This window comes from Rutilus rutilus (genome assembly GCF_951802725.1).
Source record: "Rutilus rutilus genome assembly, chromosome: 3".
Taxonomy (NCBI): Eukaryota; Metazoa; Chordata; class Actinopteri; order Cypriniformes; family Leuciscidae; genus Rutilus; species Rutilus rutilus.
Window position 1 is genome coordinate 50,988,265 of NC_140211.1, and position 23,937 is coordinate 51,012,201.

General features: G+C 37.5%; 1 protein-coding gene across 1 annotated transcript; it reads right to left on the reverse strand.

Annotated features, from left to right (window-relative positions):
- Positions 1–1,176: 1,176 nt before the first annotated feature.
- tyms (thymidylate synthetase) lies at positions 1,177–23,627 on the reverse strand. Its single transcript, XM_084403771.1, has 8 exons — positions 23,573–23,627; positions 23,095–23,411; positions 19,870–19,943; positions 19,578–19,752; positions 11,938–12,039; positions 10,953–11,128; positions 4,966–5,037; positions 1,177–2,241 (listed from the first exon to the last, which is right to left on the reverse strand). Exons 2-8 carry the CDS (start codon positions 23,315–23,317, stop codon positions 2,104–2,106), a joined length of 960 nt encoding a protein of 319 aa, XP_084259897.1. The 5' UTR covers positions 23,318–23,411; positions 23,573–23,627; the 3' UTR covers positions 1,177–2,103.
- Positions 23,628–23,937: the final 310 nt, after the last annotated feature.

Consider the following 23,937-nt stretch of genomic DNA (forward strand, 5'->3'; position numbering starts at 1 on the left):
GGAATCTTGGTGTGACACTAGAGTTTCAGTAGTCATGTCAAAGCAATAATTAAATCAGCATACTGTCATCTGAAAAATATTGCAAGAATAAGATGCTTTGTTTCCAGACAAGACTTAGAGAAACTTGTGCATTATTAATGTTTGAGCTTATTTAGAAATATCAGCCGAATGGCTTAGTGCAGGTGCTAACGGATCAACAGATGCATCTCATAAATTACCCTACTAATAATGCTCAGAATGGTACCAAAATTATACAGTAGTACAAATAGGTTCTGTACTCATAAAATGAGGCATTGAATCAGGAGTTTAATTAACACTTGCCTGACGGCTCATGCTACCGCCAACCCGAATGTCGAGGTCACTTCAGTGATTTGTGAAAAGCACGTAAAAGTCCTGGCATAAAGCGATGCATAAGGATGTAGTGTAACGACAAATTATTATTTCTGAAGTGTTGACAACTTAGTGTTAACTAATAATTATGGCAAACTGGTACTACCAACAAAATATTAGACGTCGTTACACTACATCCTTGTGATCACTTTCTGCCAGAACTATTACGTGCTTTTCCCCAAACCACTGAAGTGACCTCGACTTTGCAGATTTGCAAAATGACATTCGTAGATGCAACAACTTGGTGCTTCTGAGTCAAATGGTGTTGACTAATAAGTCAAAAGTAAAAGATTCAGACATTTCAACCACATATCACTTCAATTAAAATATTAATTTGGTCCTAAGAATATGGCTGCATTTGGCAGGGGGTTTACAAGACCTCTGATCTGTTCAATGATTGATGCCAACCAACGATGGGATGTTAATGAAGCAGATGGGTAACCAAGCTGGCAGAGTTTCACCCACATCTCTCGGTTTTCCAAAATGAACAAGTTGGTGGTTTGTCTGAACAACTAATCAACTAAATTTGACTCTAATGTTTGGTCAAGAAAACTAGATAACAACAACTGTTAAAGCATTGTGATGGTTTGACATACTCTGACATACATTTACTTATAGTTTCAGGATTCAAAACAGGAAAACCATTATGATTTCATTTGTAGGGTGAAAAGTGTTGCAACTTTCCCTAAAGAAACTACTGTAGGTAGGCAATTCCCATAATAATTTGGCTGGCTTTGGATTCACCTGTTATGGGTTATTCTTCAATTGAAATGAGACAGAATTATTGCTATGTAAAATCAAGTCAATTTAATTTTGATAGCACGTTTTCATAATACACATTGAATCAACGCATCTTTACAAAAAATCATTGTTAACGTTTACCACAGACAAAACATTTGGGGGACAAAAAGTTCTTAAAATATAGACCTAAAAGCAATTTTTTAAATTAATTCTAAAATGTTAAATTAAATCTGTATTTATAATATAACCACTTTGTGTTAAAAATGTCATGTTGTTGCAATTAAATTCCAGGATTCTTCCTAAATATGTATGTTAAAACACAAATTTTCACTCTGCAAAGTACAAATATGCAACCCTTTTATGATTTATTGGTATTTAAAGTTTATTTCAAACATTGCAAAGTAGAAAGACAGCTCTTGCCACTGCCAGGGTTCCCACACATTTTCAATCTCAAAATTCCATTGCTACTTTTCCAGTCTAAAATGTCCAAACCTCTCTAGAATGTTCAGATCATATTCAACATTAAGGCATATTCAACATCTTCAGTACCGATACCAACTGTGCGTTCGCTCTCTTCTCTCTGAAGGCAAATTGTGAGACACATGTAAAAATGCCCATCTCGGCGAGTATTCAGGTAAACGCAAAAGAAAGAAAATGCTTGTTTTGTAAAAGTATTGGATCTGTGCATAAGCTCTTAAAGTGACAGCTTTTTTCCATACTTCTCCAAACTGCGTAGGAACCCAATGACCCTTCTCATGCATCAACTAGATCAGTTGGACAAATAGCGAAATCATTAAAGGCAGGTTGGTTGACAGTATCACCTCCGGGTCTGCTAGTTACAACCAATCGGATGTCAGCATAAATATAGAATGAAGACAAATCTATGTAAATGTTGGGCAATCATGTAAATATATTTCAAATCAGGAAAACGTAACACTCTTTTATTTTAAATTTAAAAGATGAATATAAAGTCTAAACAGCCATTTGCATTTTGATTGGAGGATGGGGGTCATAGTCCTCGATCTCAAAATCCTCCGCAGAGAAGTCATTAATTTGTTCAACTTTGCGTTTGATCTTGAGTTTGGGGAATGGACGTGGCTCTCGCTGAATCTGTGGGTACAGGACATGTTAGAAACACACTTTTTACACTGTAGATAAGTACACACACTAGTGCTGCACGATTAATCGTATCGCAATCACAATCGCGATGTCAAGCCTACGCGATATGACGCAAAATGCTGCGATTTTATATTAAATAAACAAATTAGTGCTGTTAATGCAATTAACGCAGCATCTGTAAATTTTTGCCATCCTTTGGCTATAGCATTACATGATCCCGCTCTTATTCATGCAAAAGCTTTTAAACCATTCATGTGCGATAAGACAAAAAAGAACGCGCTGTCAGTGAATGAGACAGACAGACAGACGTATCAAGTTCTCTTTCGCGGTATAACGAACAACACACGTATGCCCAAAATGAACGCGCTGCCTGTGAATGTCCTGACTGTGACACACAGAAAGACTCGCGCTAATATCGTGCGTGCGCACAAAACAGTATGCCAGAATACAGTTCTCTTTCGAGCTTGAACGAACAATAACACACACAATTATGCCAAAATGTATTTTTGTCGAGTATCTTCATAACATAAGAGTAGTCTTATGATGAACGTGAAGAGTTGTGACTCGTGAGAGAATGAGGCGCGTGTGAGATCCGCGTCTCTGACAGCAGCAGCGGGTCTTAAAGGGACAGTACACCGTAGCCACTAATTATATCTGTCGCTAAAGTTAATCAGAACAAAGGGAACAGAGAAAAACACTCACTGCTCTTGACTAAAGAACTTTTTTCTCTAGGCAGATTATCACTAATCTGTGTGTGCATTTATTTTCCTTGAGAACCAAGCAAGTTGACTCATGCGATATAATAAACAAATGGTTTCATATCGCAATAACAATATTGACCTCTATTATCACAATATGACATTTTCCCCAAATCGTGCAGCCCTAACACACACCATTATGTCACGATTTCCCGTGTCTTGTGTGTTCTAGAACTTTTATTTATGAAGTCTATTTTATGTTTTCAATGTTCCCTTTGTTCACTTCCTGTTTATTGTTGCAAACAGATCCTCACCTCTCCTCTTCCCTACACAACCGTAACAAATATGTTCATAATATATAGGAATATTGATATTTTGTTTGTACAGTTATTGATGGGTGAAGGTGAAATAATTTAACAATGAAAGTTTAATTCAAAAATACCAACAGAAATCAAAATGCCTATTAAAGATTATACTAAAGGTAAGTAGATCCAGAAGTAACTTCCTACTAGGGGTGGAACGGTACACAGATGTCACTGTTCGGTTCATACCTCGGTTCAGACATCACGGTTCGGTACAAGTTCGGTACAATGGAGGGAAAAGCGAAACAAAAATGCAGAAGGCCATTTTTTTTTATTGTGCATGTCTCAGGCTGTACCACCTAGTGTCATACAGTCTCTCCCCTGAGCTAGCTGCAACAGCCTGCCCTGAAGTGTGTAAAGTAAGATGTAAACAAAATAAGACAATCAGCTATAAAACTGAAAATAAAGCATCTCTTATTTATGTGCGGACGCACGAGCGCGAGGGTGCGCGCGGCAAAATTGTCGTCATTGCAGTGTGGGCGGTCGTGCGCGTTGGGTGCGATGCGCAAGGCCACATTTCGCGTGGCGGTGTGCAGTGCACGGCTTTTTAACGCGCGCGGCTCCGCATCCGAAGACGCACGACTTCGAGCCGAATCTGGCCGAGCATGTCCATCTCACAGCACCGGTGTTGTGCCGAAATTCCGACCCCTTGCCAAATTATTACCCCCCTAGTTGAAGACAGTACCTGATTGCCTAATCCTAACCCCTCTCCCACAACTAATCCTAAACCTACCAATGCTAGGGGGGTAATAATTTGGCGGGGTCGAAATTCGGCACAACACCAGCACCCAGTTCTTGCGTCTAAATTAGTTGCTTACATTAACAAAATGAGCCTACAATAGCAGACATAATTTAAATAAAAATAAATGGCCATGTTTTATAAAAAGGTTCACAAAACTAAATAAAAATGTTTAGAAATGATGTAAGATAACGTTAATTTAGTTGTAGGTTACATTCTCATATCCATTTTTTTTCTAATGTCAAGGAATAATCTGGTTTACTGCTTTACACGATTATTTTGTAGTGTGGTTTTGGTGTACTAAAGTGTTGTTGTACTAAAATAAACATTCACGAGTGTACCTTACTTCTCACCGCTGATTCCTGATGGTTTAGATGACAGTTACACTGAGTCGCACCCTGTCGTTTCAAAGAATAGTACACCAGCGAACGCGAAGTAGAATTGCCTTGTCCATCTGGGGAGGAGCGCGCGCGGTGAGCAGAGGCTCGCACTGCGGAGGCAGGCGAAACAAACCTATCTTAAGGCGGGGCTACAAATTAGGTGTCCTTAAAGAACCCGCGTATCTAACAGTAGTTCCACATTACATTAATTTGCACGCGAGTTTTATTTATTTTTGTACCGTGTATTCTCCGTGCAAATTCATGCACCGAACCGTGACGCCCGTACCGATTCGGTTCAATACAAATACATGTACCGTTCCACCCCTACTTCCTACAGTTATTTCTTATTTATCATCAATCTCTTACATGGACTAAGAATTTTCCTCCCTTTCCAATATCTATATGCCCTAATGTTTTGAGAAATGAGAGAGGAAAAACGACACACAATACACTTTTTAATGGGGTGTACTTTGGCTTTTTCACACCACTGTAGATGAATGCAGATAGATTAGTTTTATGGAATTTATGAAACATACCTGCTCTTTCAAAGCCTCAATGTGGTTGGTATAGATGTGGGCATCACCTATTGAATGCACAAAATCTCCAGGCTAGGGAAAATAAAAATGAGTACAAAATATATTCATAGTCTGTCCATAAAATAGTATGAATGCAGATTTCACAAGCTATGATCTTCATGAAATTGTAAGGCACAAATGTTAAATAAAACTAGTTAAACTAGTACTAGTATATATATATATATATATATATATATATATATATACACACACACACACATACATACACACATATACTAGAAATTTTAAATTAATGTTTAATTGTAATTGATGTGCATTTGAAGTGTACTCTAAATAGTAATTTTTTTTAAATGTACATAAGATATACCCATTTGCAGATAATATAATATTAATGAAATATAAGGCAATCAGTGTACTTAAAGTACACTAAATTAAACTAAATTGCCAATTCATCATTACAAATGTATAATTACAAATAAATGCTTATTCTAAAGTTATGCTAACTGCATCTAAATTTAAACTATAATACTAGGGCTGTCACGATTCCTCAATTAACCCCTGAAGGCATTTTTCGAGTTGTTTTGTCTGAGTGACACACACAAAACTAAAGACTCATAACTCCAAGACTATAACAAGGAGAGTCAAAAGGTAGGTATCGTTTGATAGAACTCTTTTCAATTTTTTTGAAAATATAAATTACATTTGGGCATTCTCCTGCCGAGAAACTGCTGATAAATACAAATAAAATTATATATATATATATATATATATATATATATATATATATATATATATATATATATATATATAATTTTTATTATGATTTTGCATATCTCTCTTGTTTGACATGCAATAACTCGGGAAGGAAATACGGTAGGGGAAATATTCTTTTTTGGGGAAGTACCCCTAAATGTGAGCTGCATCTGAATAAAATTTTGTGCTGATTGGATAAAGTAATCAAAAGTTAGAGCATTTGGAACCAAAATAGCCTTTTTGTTGAGACCTTGACACCCCCTCATGGGCATTTTTAAAATTGTTTCACCATGAAGAATATCTTGTCATAAAAGCAATAGATAAAGTTAATTTTGGGATCATTTTAATTGTATTAATATGCTGTAAAAAATGATGTGCCATTTTCAACAATTTTTGAATGTTTAATGAGATGTATGATGTTTTTGACACATTGCAGTACATGGTACAAAAAAGTATTTTATAGATTATGAAAAAAAAAAAAAAATCTATTTATCAGCAAACAACTCAGCAATAGTTTTTCAAATTGGCTACATTCACTGTAAAGTTCAGACTCTAAACTTTCAAATGACACCAATTTTGTTTGAATCAAGGGAATATTTTTGAAAAATATAATAATTAATATTTTTGCAGCTAGGTGGCGCCCGCGGGCGGTACACTCCGGTTTAGAGCGGCTAGTCAGCACTCGTTCAGAGTTGATCGAAGTGGTTTGATGCTTTAAAAAGCTGAGATTCTAAGCTTTAAGATGATGCATATTTTGTGTTATTCCACGTTTGAAAACGAGCACGCACGGTTCCGGGAAAATTGGAAAACACTTTGCACCCCGGAAAGATGAGACTTGTTTTTTAGCCAAGTATGCATCACTTCGTGAGGAATATCTCGTGATCAAAGCAATGGATTATGTTGTATTTGGGCTCTTTGTAATCGTGAGGATCTGCTGTCAATAAAGATGTTCAATATTTCACAATCCATGCATGTTTCATTGAGTTATGAGCTGAAACGTCACATCAAAACAACATAGCATCACTGCTATTGCAACTTCATAGATGCGCCTCTGGTATTTTTTGTGTTAGAACGCCATAAGGAATATCTTTAGATCTGAGTGATGGATTATGGTGAGTTTGGGCTCTTTTTAATCTTAACAATCTGCTGTAAATAATGATGTGCCATTTTCCACAATTGATGCATGCTTCATTGAGTTATGAGTTAGAACGTGACATAAGTGCTTCATCTATTATAAAGCTCTATGTGCGCATTTGGGGGTTCGTGAGTTTACAACTCCACGAGGAATATCTTTAGATCTGAGTGATGGATTATGCTGAGTATGCTCTTTTTAATCGTGAGAGTCTGCTGAAAATAATTATGTGCATTTTTCTACGATCTGTGTATGCTTCGTGAAGTTATAAGTGAAAATCAATCACGAGTGCTTCATGAGTAACTTATATACTAGGATAAGCGCGTCTGAGGTATTTTTGTGTTAGAACGCCATGAGGAAATATCTTTAGATCTGATTGATGGAATATATTGAGTTTGGGCTCTTTTTAATCGTGAGCTCCTGCTGTAAATAACGATGTGTCATTTTTCATGATCGATGTATGTTTCATGAAGATACGAGTAAAAAGGCCAAGTCTAAGCTACCTTGCTTGGTTACGTGCGTTTGTGGATTTTGTGTGTATTAGAACTGCATGAGGAATATCTTTAGTTCTGAGTGATGGATTATGTTGAGTTTGGACTCATTTTAATTGTAATCATCTGCTGTAAATATTGTAATGTTGTGTCATTTTCCACAATCGGAGCATGTTTCATTAAGTTACAAGTGGAAATGGGTCTAATGGCGCTTTTCCACTGCATGGTATGGCACGGTTCGGCTCGGTACGGTTCGACTCGGCGCGGAACGGTTCGGCTCGCTTCGCTTTTCCACTGCGTGGTACGACTCGACTCGGTACGGCACGGTTCGGTTCGCTTTAGCTCGGTTGCTTTTCCATTGCAGTTAGTACCGCTTAAAAATGGGTGGGACTGATCGTTATAGTTGCCGCCTCTACTGCCATGACATCATCGTAAACGCGCCACATTTCAAACGCACAACACAGGGGATGGTGCTCTTGATTCTCGGCATGTGGATGTTTTTAAATTAAATTAAACGTTCTTATAATGGTTTACTATATGGAAGGAAAATTCTTAACGTGTAATTAAACGTTGCGTTCATATTCTGGGCTCATCTGATTTTTTGTACATAGCATAGCCTAGTTTATGATTTTAGTATCATAATGATTAATAAATGCACGCACAATTATCCGTGAACTTGATTTGAACAAATGCCTTTCAACTTGTGTGTGCAAAATTCAGAATTAAATGAATGTGCAGCAATCTTTACAAATAGAGAGTCTAGGCCTAATGTAGCCTACTGTTTTAAACTACTGCCATTAAAAAAGCGCATTTAATGTTAATGTTATGTTATTTTTTTCCATCTGTCTATGTTGATTATGAAAAGTGAACAGCACGAGACGAGTAGAGAGACATGGAGCGAGTCAGACATAATTTTGACCACTTCATTAAGTTTTGTTCACTTTGTTTTCTTTAAAGTGAATTTCGTTTTGTATAAATTGTATCTTAATTTTAATAATTTTTTCATCAAACAATTGCCTGGATTGAATAAGATGCAAAATAGACAATTTAACCATTGAGGCGCCCGAGCGGTCACTTGCATTGTACGTTAACTGGAGCGCATCTCATCCTCAAATACACAAAGCTTGAAATGTCTTTAAACGAAATAATTCAAAACAAAAAGAAATAGGCTACTCTCTTATGTAATCCATTATGTGCATTTCTCTCTATAGGCGCGTTTACTACGAATATGGCGATCGTCAACTTCATCTTTGCCATGCACAGACACTGACAGAAAACACTATTTTATAAATAAAAATCAGTGCACGCGTTTTAATAAAATTAAAACTTTAATTGTGATCATTAAAATAATTGAATATTAAATAATTTGTGGCCAATTTTTGCTCATTTATTAATAGTATATATATATATATATAGGCTATATATAGGCCTAATTTTATTAAATTGAACAAGCGCAAAATTCAGCATTCAATCAAATATTCAAAAAGACTTAATAATAATAATAATGTTATTTCAACATAATATCTCGTTATTTCGACATAATGTGCGTGCAACAAGCAAGATGTGCGTTTGTAAATCCGGGGACGCGTGCACTGATTTTTATTTATAAAATAGTGTTTTCTGTCAGTGTTTGGCAAAGATGAAGTTGACGATCGCCATATTCGTAGTAAATGCGCCTATAGAGAGAAATAACATTATTATTAAGTCTTTTTGAATATTTGATTGAATGCTGAATTTTGCGCTTGTTCAATTTAATAAAATTAAAACTTTAATTGTGATCATTAAAATAATTGAATATTAAATATTTTGTGGCCAAGTTTTTCTCATTTATTAATTATATATATTATATATACACACACATATGTGTGTGTGTGTGCCCTCAGCACATGCGTTAAAAATTATCCGGCGCCGCCCCTGACTGCAAGAAACAGTTTACAAGAAACGTTTTAACTGCAAGACACTACAGCGTTGGCTGTTGTCTACTGGCTATTTAAATCTAGCGGGTTTGTCTCGTGCATGGTCTCGTGTCGCAAATACAATGACACTGGTAGTGACGATTCTGTCTGACCAATCAGTGATCTTCAGTGTTTTCACGTCACATTTTAGTACCGGTACGGTACGCTTGGAACCTCAACAGAGGTGGTACCATTTAAAGCGAGCCGAACCGTACCGTACCATGCAGTGGAAATGCGCCATAAGCGTGCCGTACCGAACCGAGCCGTACCGTACCATGCAGTGGAAAAGCGCCAAAGCGTGCCGTACCGTACCATGCAGTGGAAAAGCGCCATAAAATTCAGCATCCATATGGTTACCCATGGGTCTCTTGAGGGGTTATTTTACAAAAACCTTGTTAAGTTTAGTAAAAAGCCTGAAACAATTATGCTTGTTGTATTCTACTCATTGAGACCTTTCAAATGACATATGACACAGGACTATCTGAGCTGTATGATGTTTTTGACATATTGCAGTATGTAGTACAAAAAAGAAGTTTATAAATTATGATTTTTTTTCTTCTATTTATCCACAAATAACTCAGCACTACTTAGGAATTTATCAAATTGGCTACATTCATTGTAAATTTCAGACTCTAAGCTTTCAAATGACATCTATTTTAAGTTGATCAAGGTAATATTTTTGAAAAATATTATGATTATTAATTTCGCAGCTAGGTGGCGCCTATGGGGGGGTACACTCGTTTTTAGAGGAATAACTCAGCACTAGTTAGGAGTTGATCAAAGTGATTGGATGCATTAAAAAGCTGAGATTCTAAGCTTTAAAATGATACCGATTTGTGTTGTTCCATTCAGTGGTTGCTTAGTAAATTGATTATAAATTGATCGGGGGTGTCCCGCCGGCTAAGGGGTTAAATTCGAGTTCTCTCAAAATTTCATTAACTTGATTAAACTGTTATATTCCCAGCCTATGGCGGCAGTTAATACAAACCGGCTAATATCTAGTAGATTTCCTGTTGGCAGAGGCTGCCGTCAAGGCTGTCCTCTCTCACCTCTCTTATTTTCTTTGGTCATCGAACCCCTGGCTGCAGTAATGAGGGCAAATACAAGCATACTGGGTATTAGAGTTGGCTCAGATGAGCATCGTATTTCACTTTATGCCGACGATGTGTTATTATATTTGAAATACCCTGAGACTTCGGTTGATGCAATTCTTTCCATTATCGGAGAATATAGCACATTTTCAGGATATAAAATTAACCTAAAGAAATCTCAGGCCTTGTACTTGTATGCTCCCCCTGAAGCTGGTTTGGGATCCCCGTTTCGCCTAGCTCCCTCTGGTTTTCAATATTTGGGAATAAATATTACACCCGATTTGTGTGACTTATTCAAGCTAATTACACCCCTTTAATTACCAAAATTAGTCAGGACTTGTCCGACTGGTCAAATCTCCCCATTTCATTTCTAGGCAAGGTTAATGTAATAAGGATGAACATTCTTCCCAGGTTGAATTTTCTGTTTCAAAGTTTTCCCTGCTATTTGACTGTTGCTTTCTTTAAAAAAATAAATTATATAAAAATTTATATAAAAAAAATAAATAAATAAAAAGCCTAGACTAAAATTTTCTACTTTGAAAATACTTTACTGAAATATGTTCACCTTGAGTCCAGTGATGTGGGCAATCATGTAGGTGAGTAGTGCGTAGCTGGCAATGTTGAATGGCACACCCAGACCAACGTCACCAGAGCGCTGGTACAGCTGGCACGACAACTCACCGTCTGACACATAAAACTGGCATAACGCATGGCAGGGGGGCAATGCCATCTTAGGGAGATCTGTCAATAAAATGGATACTTGTGTCATCATGCATACATGTCAAATAAAACAATATTAGATGAAAAACTGGTAACATTTTACAATAAGGTTTCATTAGTTAACTTTTGTTAACTACAAGTTAAACTAATAATGAACAATACTTCTACAGCATTTATTAATCTTAGTTAATGTTTCAGCATTTACTTATACATTATTAAAACCCAAATTTGTTAACATTAGTTAATGCACTGTGAACTAACATGAACAAACTGTATTTTTATATATGTAACAAGTGTATTGTTGACTGTTCGTTCATGTTAATTAATACATTAACTAATGTTAATAATTAAGACCTTAGTAAGACCATAGTAAAGTGTCATCAAAAGACAAAAAAAGTAAAAAAAAAGTAAAAAAAAAAAAACTTAAATATTTTACAAACTTAAACTAAAAAGGAACTTAAATATTAAACCTTGGCAACTAACTGAACTATAGTTAAAGCTAACAAACTATTACAAATCATTTTGATAACTAAAACAGTGAAATAAAATATTAGATGAAAAACAAACGAAAATTAAAAATGTTGTCTCAGACAGCAACTAACTTAAATTAAAAGGTAAATAAAACTTCAACTTAAAAATAAATGAAAGCTAAATAGAAATATAAAAAATAAAAATTATAAAAACACTTAAAATGACCATCCTAAAATTTAATTAAATGAAAACTGAAAACAACTAAAAGCAAATTCAAAATATTAATAGATACAATATAAGTATATACATTATATTAAAATAACACTGCTGGAAGGTTATACTGTATATTTGATTGAGACCTTTGGGGTTCCAAGCACACATGATGATCCTCCTGTCTTCTGGGTTTGACTTGATGGTGTCAATCACTTTCTGTAACTGGTCAACACCTTGCCCAGAGTAATCTTCATAGAGAGATGAAAACACAAATTCTTACCATACATACATTAAAAGAAATTTTTTAATTTCTCTCAGTTAATGAGGTCTTAAACACTGTATGAATAATAATCGGTGTCTACAGTCACCTACATTATGCAACCTGATGGCTTGACCTGCCCTGATAACAATTATACAACAATTTTAAAGTGCCCCTATTATGCTTTTGCAGATATGACCTTTAATGTAGTGTGCATTGCAATATAGTTGTTTGTGAATGTAAAAGCTCTGCAAAGTAGGGGTGTGCCATATCATACCGTCCACGATAATACCGGTATAAATTATTACATGATAAAAAAAAAAAAAAAAAAAAAAAAAAAAAATGTGTCATATCGCGACATCACTGATATAGCGATGCAATGACGTATGGCGCATTACGTTCCCTAGCACGCACAACAACACCTGTCTGAGCGCGAGAGCAGCAAGTCAGCCTCCAATGACAATTTAGTACCTAAAAAGGAGCTACTTCAATAGTATTTTAATAATTCCCGCAGGTCTACCATTTATAATGCGTAATTTATCATTTACACTTATAATTCCCCCGCAAACATTGATTCACTTTAGCATGTACATTGTCTTTTGTCACTTGCATCGTAACTAAAGTTTATCATTTTCACTTCTTTTTTTTTAGTCTTATCAGTTTAAACATTTGCGATTTTAAACTATTCAGTACTCTCGCGCGCTCTCTGAGAGATGTTTACTCTGTGTGCATAGTATACTGATACAGTAAAGCCGTCTCACAAACAGCTCGCGAGTAACAAAAGTTCTTTTTTTGCGGATTATATCGCTTAAAAAAAAAATAAAATAAAAAAACCCCCGCAAAATTGTGTACAAATTCCAGTCATGGTTAGTATTCGTAAACAGTCGGTTATGTCTGAAATAAGCTTAAAACGCGCGTGACAGTGTGACAGACAGTATAATGAGAACAGTAATGATCCGTGCACTAGCTCTAAAAGTGACAGCAGCCATATGTGTCTGTCATTATTGTTGTTGTCAAAACAACAAAAGATAGCTTTAATTGTAAGGAATCAGAATTAATAGCCTATGTATTTACATTTAGTCATTTAGCAGACGCTTTTATCCAAAGCGACTTACAAATCAGGACTAAATTAAGCGAGTCATCATGAAGAGGCAAAAAACAACAACAACGCAAGAAGTGTTCAAAATACGAAGTTCAGGCATTATTCAGAGTAGCATAAGAATGATAAGTGGGGTTTTAAGGGAAAGGTTTTTTTTATTTTTTTTTTATTTTTTATGAGTTTAGGTGCTCATGGAAGAGATGGGTTTTCAGCTGTTTTTTGAATGTTGTCAGGGATTCTGCATTCCGGATGAGGGTGGGGAGAGTGTTCCACCAGCATGGAACTGTGAATGAGAATGATCTGGAAAGTGATTTTGTGGCTTTCTGTGATGGAACCACGAGACGTCGCTCGTTGATTGATCGTAGGCGTCTGGTAGGGATGCCTACCAGCTTTAATTTAGCCAGGACTTTATTCAGTTTCTTTAGTATTTCTGAATGCTAGTGTTAGACCTACCCAAAAACTTTTCTTTTTATTTGTATTTTAATTATTTTGTATATATTTTTTGCTACTTTTTTCAATTTAATTCAAAGATTGAAATCAAGCTTCCTTGTGTTGTGTAAACTCTTAAAAATTGTCCAAATTTTTTCTATATCATCATAAATATCATTATCGCAAATATTCTTGAAATATCGTGATATAATTTTGAGGCTATATCGCCCACCCCTACTGCAAAGTTTCAAAGATGAAAGTGCAGACAAATGGAGTTATTGTCTCCGAAAAGAAAGAACCAATTCTGACCAGCTGCCTGAAACGAGTCATCAGAAATTCCAGTCTTACTTCCTGCATGAACCTATGTAAGTTTGTAACAATTTAGCATAATGCCCACCAGTGGTATTCCTTGATTGCCCGTAAACAATGTCTAATTTGAACCTGCCCTCAAACACTGTATTGTCGAGAAGACGCTGTTTTGAGCGCTGTGAAAGCAAATCCAATTTGCATGCACTTCCAAAGAAAGAGAACTCCGGCTCGAATTAATACAGTAAAACCGACGCCATCGTTACTGTTCGTATCACTGTGTATCAAGTTGAGGAAGCCTCCAGAGCTGAATGGTAATGAGCGGTTTGTTTCCAACCATAGACTGTATAAAACAACGGATGTAGTGTCTGCGACGTCACCAGTAGGTTTCTGAAGAGCATTTTTGAAGCCCAAAGTGGGCGGAGCCTGCCGTCGCCGTCCTGGCAGCGTGTCATTGTGCGTCACTTCCGGATAAATGAAAATGGGCAAAGAGGCGGGATTAGCTGAGGTGACGTGACAGCTAGCAGACAGCAGACAAACGGCTAGTAGTGACAGCAGCGGCAATCCACCTGTCACTCAAGTGGCCACGCACTTAATTATGCAGAACTTTTTCAGAGTTAAAAAAAAAAAAAAAAAAAAAAATTCACCCCCCTCACAGCTGTCATGAAGAAACAAACCACTTTTTGTACCAGGCTGTAGGGGTGTGCGATATATATCACAATTGTTGTTTTAACGATGTGCATTTGACATTGTCGAGTATAGCCTATCCCTCCCTCACACACACACACACACACACACACACACAGAGAGTGCATGCATACTCTACGTGATTTAGTCTTGTAGATTAGACTAGTGCAGGAGCGCATTTAGAGTGCACGCTTTCACTGCCTGATTTAGTCTTTATTTATATAATTTAGCAATAAATATAACAAGAGTGCAGTTTTTCTACAAATATCGTGATATTGATTTGATAAGTTTAATAAACAAGAAATTAATATTAAGTGACTTAAATTTTAGACACCATATTGCCTGTTTTTGCTCTATTTCACTGACGAAAATAGTTCAAAACAAAGCCACACACAGTGGTGTTTCCTTACTGACTGAATCAGCTTTTTGAACGAATCAGTTGACTAGGATAGATTAAGATAGTCAAAAATGACCAAAGCGTTTCGATATTTTTCCTATTTAAAACTGACGGAAAATGTAAAGTTGCGATTTTCTAGGCTGATATGGCTAGGAACTATACTCTCATTCCTGCATAATAATCAAGAAACTTTGCTGTCATACCATGGGTGCATATGACGCAGCGCCTGAAAATACGTCTAATAGGTTAGACAAACTTAATCCCGGTCACGTTGGAAGTTACGAGCTGGGGACTATTTTCAGGCGCTGCGTCATATCATTATGCCTGCTGGACTCATGGTACGGCAGCAAAGTTTCTTGATTATTACGCAGGAATGAGAGTATAGTTCCTAGCCATAACAGCCTAGAAAATCGCAACTTTACATTTTCTGTCGGTCTTAGTACACGATGTAACTACAGAAGAGTCAAGTTTTAAATAGGAAAAATATATAAACTCTTTGGTCATTTTTTTGAGAGAGATGCTAATGGTCTTGTCCGATTCAATGATCTATGCTAAGCTATGCTAAAAGTGGTACCGCCAGACCCGGAGTTCGGCTGAATGGATTCGAAAACGGTAAAACTCAACTGTTTAACTCTGGGGGAGTTGTAAAATGAGCATATTTCCAAAAAAAGTGGAGTATCCCTTTTAAGACCCACTCCGATGAAAATCATGTTTTTCTAGGTGTTAACATGTTCTTGTGGCATTTTTCTGATGTTAGAGGACATATCTTGAGAAAAATAAGTTCAAAGTTGTATTTCTGAGTATTTCTGCATTCAAATGGCTGTGAATCAGTAGCAGACGCTAAAATGCCAGCTAAAATAGACTGGAGTTGTGACGTAGTAACTCCACTGGGCGGTGCCACAAGCTCATACTCCCCTCCGCCCCCACCCGCGCGGCTCAGGTTCTGAGGAGTAGAGAAGATGATGGCGGCTCAACACCTATGTGCGGTAGCGGGTTGCAATGCTAACTGTACGTTCACACCGCCGCCGACTTGAGCGGCAAAGAAGCTCTGGCCGCCCTGATGGTTAAACTGCAATTAATCCGATAATGATAGGAAACCCAGCAACGGCGATGATCAGCTTCTCCTCCGTTTTCTCGGAAGTCGGCGGCGGTGTGAACGAGGGGGAGGGTCGTCTCCGTGCCAACGGCTCCCCCCACAACACAGAGGCGAATTGCTAATGAGCTACTGCCGCTCTGCTGAAGCAAAGTCCCAGAAAACGGCACAGGTTTTGTGATTTTGGCTAAAAACGGCATAATCATCATTTAAAGACCACTGAGAATGTTTAAAAATAGCTCAAAATATGATCGGAGTGGGACTTTAAGAATTAGGGCTGGAACGAAGCGGCGATGTAATCGATTATGTAAATTAGCCGATTTGCGTGGAATGTGACGCTGTTTATGGTCATCCCTAATAATGATGACGAGATGACAGTGTAAGTATTTGAACAATTATAGTGTTTTTTTATCTAGACTATGGTTGTCAGTCCCATAATTTGGGTCTAATATGGCTGCGTTCACACAGCATTCAGTTTTAAACTAGCTTCAGTGAGTGCGAGGTTACGAGACTACGAAATGTACTCTCTGCAACATACTCAAGCAGCAACTTTAATCTCCTGAATGAACAAAACATTTCAGGATTCACACTTTTACGTAGAGCTGCACGATTAATCCTTAAAAGACCAAGACCTCGATTCAAACACCCACGCGATCTTATGCCTAAATGACTATGATGTCTTTTTACACCTGTTTCACATCGCAAGCTTCAGCGGAGCATGAACAGCGCATATTTTGTCGCTGCCCATGTTAACGAATGAGAGTGTCGGCTGTCACGCTTCCGATGTTATCATATTTATAGATATTGTTTTTTCCTAGGGTATGTTGCAACACACTTATTGTGTTTCTATATTTTTATTAGCTCAAAATAAAGAATAAAGACAAAAGAGACAAGACAAAAACTTTAGGGCCTTTGGTTAATCTTCTGCCTTCAGCTTATGTTTGCTTTTGAGGCGAGCTTAAAGGTGAACTAAGTAACTTTTTTTACCTTAACTGAACAGCTTCGGAGTCATTGGAATGGTTATATTACTTATTTCGGGTTGAATGGTGGTCGTTTCGCACCCCCTTGGTGCCCATGAGCGGAAAATACGCACTTGCAACTTTGAGCCGGCGGGCAGCCGGCCGCCGCATCAGGAAGCATCGCGTGATATCAGGTCTCGCGATGTAAACAATTGCTTTACGGCCAAAAGAAATCTGCTAAAATGCCGTCATTATTGCGCTCCCTCACGCTGTTCGAACCCGAATGAAGAAGACGTTTTAAAGAATATCCCATCTGCTTTGATGTCGTTGATCTGCTAGCCTCTGGTGTCTGAGAATAGCCAACGAGTTTTTACAACAGTGTTGTCAAATATCTATTCCGAAGCTGTGGGGGGAGCTCTAGAGAGAAACCTCCGAGCAAAAAGCGAGAATACAGCGAAGAAATCCCGAAGTTACTGAATGCAGCTTTAACAAAGGCTTAGTAAAAGTCTTAGACAGTTGTCAGGGTCAAACTTTCTTTACTGAAGCCCAATTTGTGAAACTGTAACACAAATGAAAAATGATATATATAAAAAAAACATATATAAAAAAATATAAAAATAAATAAATAAATAAATAAATATATATATATATATATATATAAACTCGCGCTGTGTGATTGACAGCTTGGGCTACTGGAAAGGGATTGTTCTTTGATCGCTTTCTGTATATATTTTAATCACAGTATAAATAAGATTATTTTCATCCTACCAAGAGAAACGATGTGAAGTTGATATTTTAGTCACTGGATTTGATTTACTGATGCATAAACAGTATTGAACGATTTTGAGAAAGATTATGTGTCTGAACTTGAACAATTGCACATCAGAAATTCACACAACCCACGGGTTCTTCATAGGCTCGGAGGAACTAAAAAAATACTTTTGTGTGCATTTGTACATCCAAACACTAAGCAACTGCCATGCTTCGCTCGTTTGCAAGCTATGATGTCTCTCGAGAAAAAAAACAGTATCGCGCTAGCGCAGCTCATTTTCTCATGGGCGGGCCAAATTCTCTTTGCGGGCAAAGAAGAGAAAGGGGAGGTGACCTTTCCCCTTATGACGACATAAAGGGAAGATTCTAGATTCGCCCGTCTGAGCTTTTATTTTATCAAAAATACCCAGGTTTACACCTATCAAAATGTCTAGCCACTGGGGGACCATAGGCAGGCTAGGGGAACTCATATTAATGTTAAAAAACCTCATAAAGTGAAATTTTCATGTCATGGGACCTTTAACATGTCACATGCAAATCATTCTCAAACATGTATAACCTATCAGAATACATGTAATCGTATTTTACCGCTTAGATTAGTATTTTAAACTTACAGATTGTGCCGTTTCAAGAGCAAAACAAGAAGGATGGACGTGGATGCACCTCTATACTCTGCACCATGAGCTCTAAAATCCAAAATGGCTGATATGGCAAGGCAAGGCAAGGCGTCAGTATTGACAAAGTAAACTATAACTAAGGCCAGGATACGAAAGTATGATCATCACTCTGCAACATTCAGATCGGTGTTCGCGCAGCCACTGATCAGGAGCCTCATTTATAACTGTTGCGTACGCACAAAACAGGCCCTGAAAGAGGCTTACGCCACTTTCGACGCATAAGTTGTGATTTATAAAAACAAACTTGACGGGAAAATTTGCGCACCTGCACGCAAACTCTGACCCATGCGTACGAACATTTAGGAGACGGAGCAGTTTGGCGACACCGATGGTGAGCTGGGTGACTGACGGCAGATGAAGGAAAACCACTTTAAATCTTCATTATGAGTCCTAATCATAAATACAGTGCATGTTCACATGTTTAAATAAATAAAATAATGATTTAAACTATACTTTAGGCAACATCTGATATACACATTTATATTAAATATGCCATTCTCATTAATGGAGTTAAGCACTTAAATGACATGAAATCATTACCAAGAAGTTAAAACATTTTTATATTATAATAAATATTTGTAGTGGATGCAATGCTTTTGAACACTTTTCCTGTGGCATGCTGTGTTTTAATGTTTTAACTACAGCGAGGATTACTTAGCACATGATATGGTCTGAGGAAATAATTTCGTGCAAATAATGATCAATAAAACGGTGCAATTTTGCTCACACCCAAAAAGGGCCAACTTTGACAAGCTATAATAAATGATCTGGGGGGTATTTTGAGCTAAAATTTCACAGACACATTCTGGAGACATCATTTATAATACATCTTGTGAAAAGGGGCATAATATGTCACCTTTAAAGTGTATTTTGACCTTAGATGCATGTAAACATTGTAGGAGACTACAAAATAGCATAATAGGGGAACTTTAAAATATAGTTTACTGTTAAAATGTTAATAATTCAGTATACATTGTTGCTATATGTAAACTGTCATATATATATATATATATATATATATATATATATATATAGATAGATAGATAGATAGATAGATAGATAGATAGATAGATAGATAGAGAGAGAGAGAGAGAGAGATGGATAGTTACCAGTGTACATGTCATTGTATTCAGCTCCAAAGTGCCTCCACTGAAAGCCATACACTGGGCCCAGGTCTCCTTCCTCACGATCAGTAAAGCCATTTTTATCCAGAAACTCCCTGGAGCCATTAGCATCCCAGATTCTCACACCCTTTTGTGACAGCTCTTTGGCATTTGTTGAACCCTAAGTTGGATGAACAAAAAGTAAATTTAAAAAATGCGAAATTAACAAGAACCAAAGAAAAAAAGTACTGTATACAGAAATAAGATACAAAAAGTTTGGAGTATTTTCCTACTGTACTTTGATAAACCACAGCAGCTCCTCCAGTATGCCTTTCCAGAAAACCCTTTTGGTCGTCAGCAAAGGAAACTGATCTGCGAGGCGCATGATGAAACCAATTTTTGAATTATGATAACATTTCAACAGTAGTTTAATCCTAAAGAGCCTTTTCTCAAATGAAATGATGATGTCGTCTTGTGCATAAGTGTATATATATGTATATATATATATGTATGTATATATATATATATATATATATATATATATAGTTAATATTTCAAGATGAACACTTACTGGACTGAAGCAACATAGGTTTACTTGATTATCAACATTTTTTGTAAAAATCCTGTTAAAATGTCAGCAACTGCATCAAATCGCATATTTTTTCTCAGTTTGGTTCTTTTGATTTTTAAATCGAGGTTTTATCCTCCTTGAGTATGAGCTCCATATTCTCACAAGCCTATATCATATTATATGAGCCATAAAAGTCTGATGTATCAAATATGATACTCAACAAAAACCACAAGCAAACTTTTTTTTTAAGATATCTTTTTATATTTTGTCTAAATGTTCAATAAATTGTTGCATTTAAAACATACATATATACATACATATATACACATATATATATTTATTTAATTTGTCAGACTTTATAGAGTTAAAGAGTTTTAGTTCACCCACAAATGAAAATTCTGTCATAATTTGATGACAGAACTAATTAATATGAATTGAACGGATTAGTCCAAATTGTCTGAAGAGGCACAATCTCTTTATATGATGAACAGATTGAATTTAGGCTTTATTCACATTTAAACATTCATCAACTCACACATCAGTTGTGGTAATGGAAGCTCGTTCGCTTGACGTGCGAGAACCAATGAGGTTCATTCATTCTCATGTGTCAAGCAAGTTTGGTTGAGCTTATGTTCATGTTCACTGATCAATGTTTATGTGAATAAAAGCCTAAATTAAATCTGTTCATCATAGAAAGAGATCGAGTCTCTTTAGAAAATGTGGACTAAACCGCTCAATTCATATAAATTAGTTTTACAATCTCTTTAAATTAACTATTTGAAGCGTCAAAAGTTTCAGTTGTGTAATTTAGGCTATGTTTACACGGAAACGATCTGAAGAGAAAACGCAAAAGTGGCGTTGCGTTATCACTTTTTATTCTGCGTTTAGACTAGCTTTATGAGGGGTAAATCTCATAGACAGGGAAATCTGCGTGCATATGGTGACGCCCAAGTGTGTGAAATTCGATGTAGTATGCACTCCAGGCGGCTAGGTGGCAATGTGAAGCACTGCCACACAACAACACCAAGTCCGCGCGCCTGCTTACGACCCCATTCATTTTGGCGTCACTTTGACAGCGAATAACTTTACATCTGAGGCGTTTAAAGACTCCATTTGTCCATTATTTATTTCTAAAGAAACACGACAATGTATAAAATGCTCCATTACCTTGTAGTTTATGTTATGGCCCCGTAGAAGCAGTTTTTGTAAAAGTAGGCTAACGATTGCGTCATAACCACGCGACTCTCTGTCGCACAGTAGAGAGATTACCGTATGGACAGGAGGAGAAGCTCGCGGGCAATCGGGGGGACGTGGAGGCAAAATGACAATATAATTAATCAGAATACCTAGCAAAAGTTGCTCCTGCTCCAAGCTCATGGACAGCTCCTACTCACACTCTCCGTCTCTGCAAGATTCGTAAGGGAATGATTCCGATTTCTCTTGGCACAGCTACTAGAAGACAGACGGGATGCTCACGTGGTCCGTGTAACGCTTTGCACGGTTTGAGTCTGCGCGTCAGGAAAGGAAGTGCTAAGAAATCGCTAAAAATGGGCTTCACTTGCCTCAATTGAGTTCCAATGGGGTCGCTGTGTCCATTTCTTTTACTGTCTGTGCTTACGACCAGCTTACAACCTTCACTGTCTAGGGGACGGGAACGCGACTGTGGAGCGTTTTTAAGATTTCCACTCTGGAGGGTGGTTTAACTTTTTTGCGTTTTTAAGCCCCCAAAACGCCGTCGCCGTCTAAACGAAAGGCACATCTGATAAAATATTTTTACGTTTTCACCCGCGAGCGTTCTCGTGTAAACAGGGCCTTGGTCTCTGTTATGCTGCACGACTTCAAACCACGACTCACGACTTTGTAGCGTTCCAGGCCAGTCACGCCAAACTACCTGAGCGCAAGGAATTGTGGTAATCGTTAGCTAAGTTAGATGTAAACAAACCAGCATGGCGGACCTTATGCGCATTTGTAATAATTTATGTCGCCAAAGGTGCTTACTCCTTGTTTATTTATTATTATTATTATTATTATTATTAATTTGACTGCAACGTTATATTGTCCTAAAGTGTATTCTCACCGTGTACCCCTGCAGAAACACTGCATCCGTAGGGGCTGCCATTGTTGTTTTGTATGGTTTCGCGGGCTATGTGACGTCAGAGCTCGTAACTGGGAGTACATCGATCTAGTACGAGTTCACGGGTGGTAAGTCACTGGTTTGACTGCGGTTCCAGTGCACCTTCACGGGTATAAGGTTGGAAAAACACGAGTTACAGGTTGCCTGGAACGCACCGTTATACTCCAGTTTGGACGCGTACACAGCTCGGACGCTGACTAAGTTACTTGTATTTATACTTTATGCTTAGGTCCGCTCAGGCCAATTTCTCTCCAGGAATTATTGCACATCTGGCTGTCTTTATGTTCCTTTAAAGATGGATTGTAGAGGTGCGGGTAACGATGGACTTCATCGCACAGCCTCTCTTCAAATTCGGCGTCCATGTTATTTCCATCTCTTTCGCGGTTTTAACCTAATAAGTTAAACGCGCGCGGTCACAAAAAAATGGAGGGCACGCGGATGTCTGCAATGTCTGTAGTAGCGATTGGTTTTGGGTAAACTTTCCCTTTAAGTCACTCTGAATGTATGAATGCCATTTTACTTGAAATTAACGTTTTTGTTACTGTTTTTTTTATTTTTATGTTTAGGATCAGAAATGTAATAAATGTTTGTTTAACCTGTTGCTTTCCATTCAAGTTTTTAATACATGCCTCTGATTATCTCTGTTGTATCAAAGTAGGTTCGCACACAGAAGATCCTCAATAAGATACTCATAACATAAGAAAACACATTGCATTTGTTTTTATACCTGTGCTTACCTGTTTTCCTCGTAAACTTGCATTTATAATCATTTGTCAAGAAGTTAAATGCTATGTGTCAATGAAACACGTTTGTGTCACCTCTGAGACTGTATCTGGACTGTGTCCCGAACACAGATTTAACCCCAGTGCCTGTCCTGTCGCCTTTGCTCCTTCCCTGCTGCAGAATGTACTCGACCAGGTTCAAGTAACCGCGCTCGTCACACAACAGAGAAAAGTCCTTTTTTCCTCCACCTGCACTTTCTCTCGTGTTTTCTACGCCAGCACAATGCCCATTTGTCATTTGTACTTCGGCGTTCGGCATTTTCTTCAGTTTAAGATGGAACTCAAAGTAAAAAATATTGCAGATAAAATCTATAGCGCGCAAAACTTCACATTTAATATTCCAATTTCTTCTTCTTTCAGAGTTTTGTGGCGTTATACTCAAATTTCCCGCGGTTCTCTTATCTAAATGGCTCTGGGGGAAGGTACCGCCTTTTTCGCGTCTGATTGGCTAGAGAGCTCTCCTCCGATTGGTTATTTGATTTGGCCGTGAAACGTCATCACGTTCATGGCAGGCTGTCAGCATCACAGTCCCGCCCACAGCCCGAGAGCGCTTCGGTGCCGGAAGTAAATTTCCCATTCATTTCTCCCATTGACGTTTTCGAAAATCCGTATCTAAAGAGTTTTAGAGCATGTCTGAGGATAACCAGCTACGGCTGAACTCATAGGCATACAACATATCATTTCGAGTGAAAAAACGGCGAGAAAATCCAAAAAAGTCAAAGGTACAAGACTGTGTACATATTTTCATTTCCGAGCGAAGGAACTACTCATCCCATAAACCACCGCGCCTCACTGAAGTCGACTGAAGCCACAACCGCGAAAGAGCCTTTAGAGCGACTTTAAAATCTGACGACAGCCACGCGAACTTTTTCTTGTGCC

Bases quoted from the DNA above. Each gene is read 5' to 3' on its own strand.
- tyms (XM_084403771.1), bottom strand. From the start codon at position 23,317: ATGCCGAACGCCGAAGTACAAATGACAAATGGGCATTGTGCTGGCGTA. The intron at 19,944-23,094 runs GTGACACAAACG...TGCGCCTCGCAG, and splicing joins GTCCAGATACAGTCTCAGAG to ATCAGTTTCCTTTGCTGACG. The intron at 5,038-10,952 runs GTGAACATATTT...TATTTTCCCTAG, and splicing joins CCCACATCACTGGACTCAAG to CCTGGAGATTTTGTGCATTC.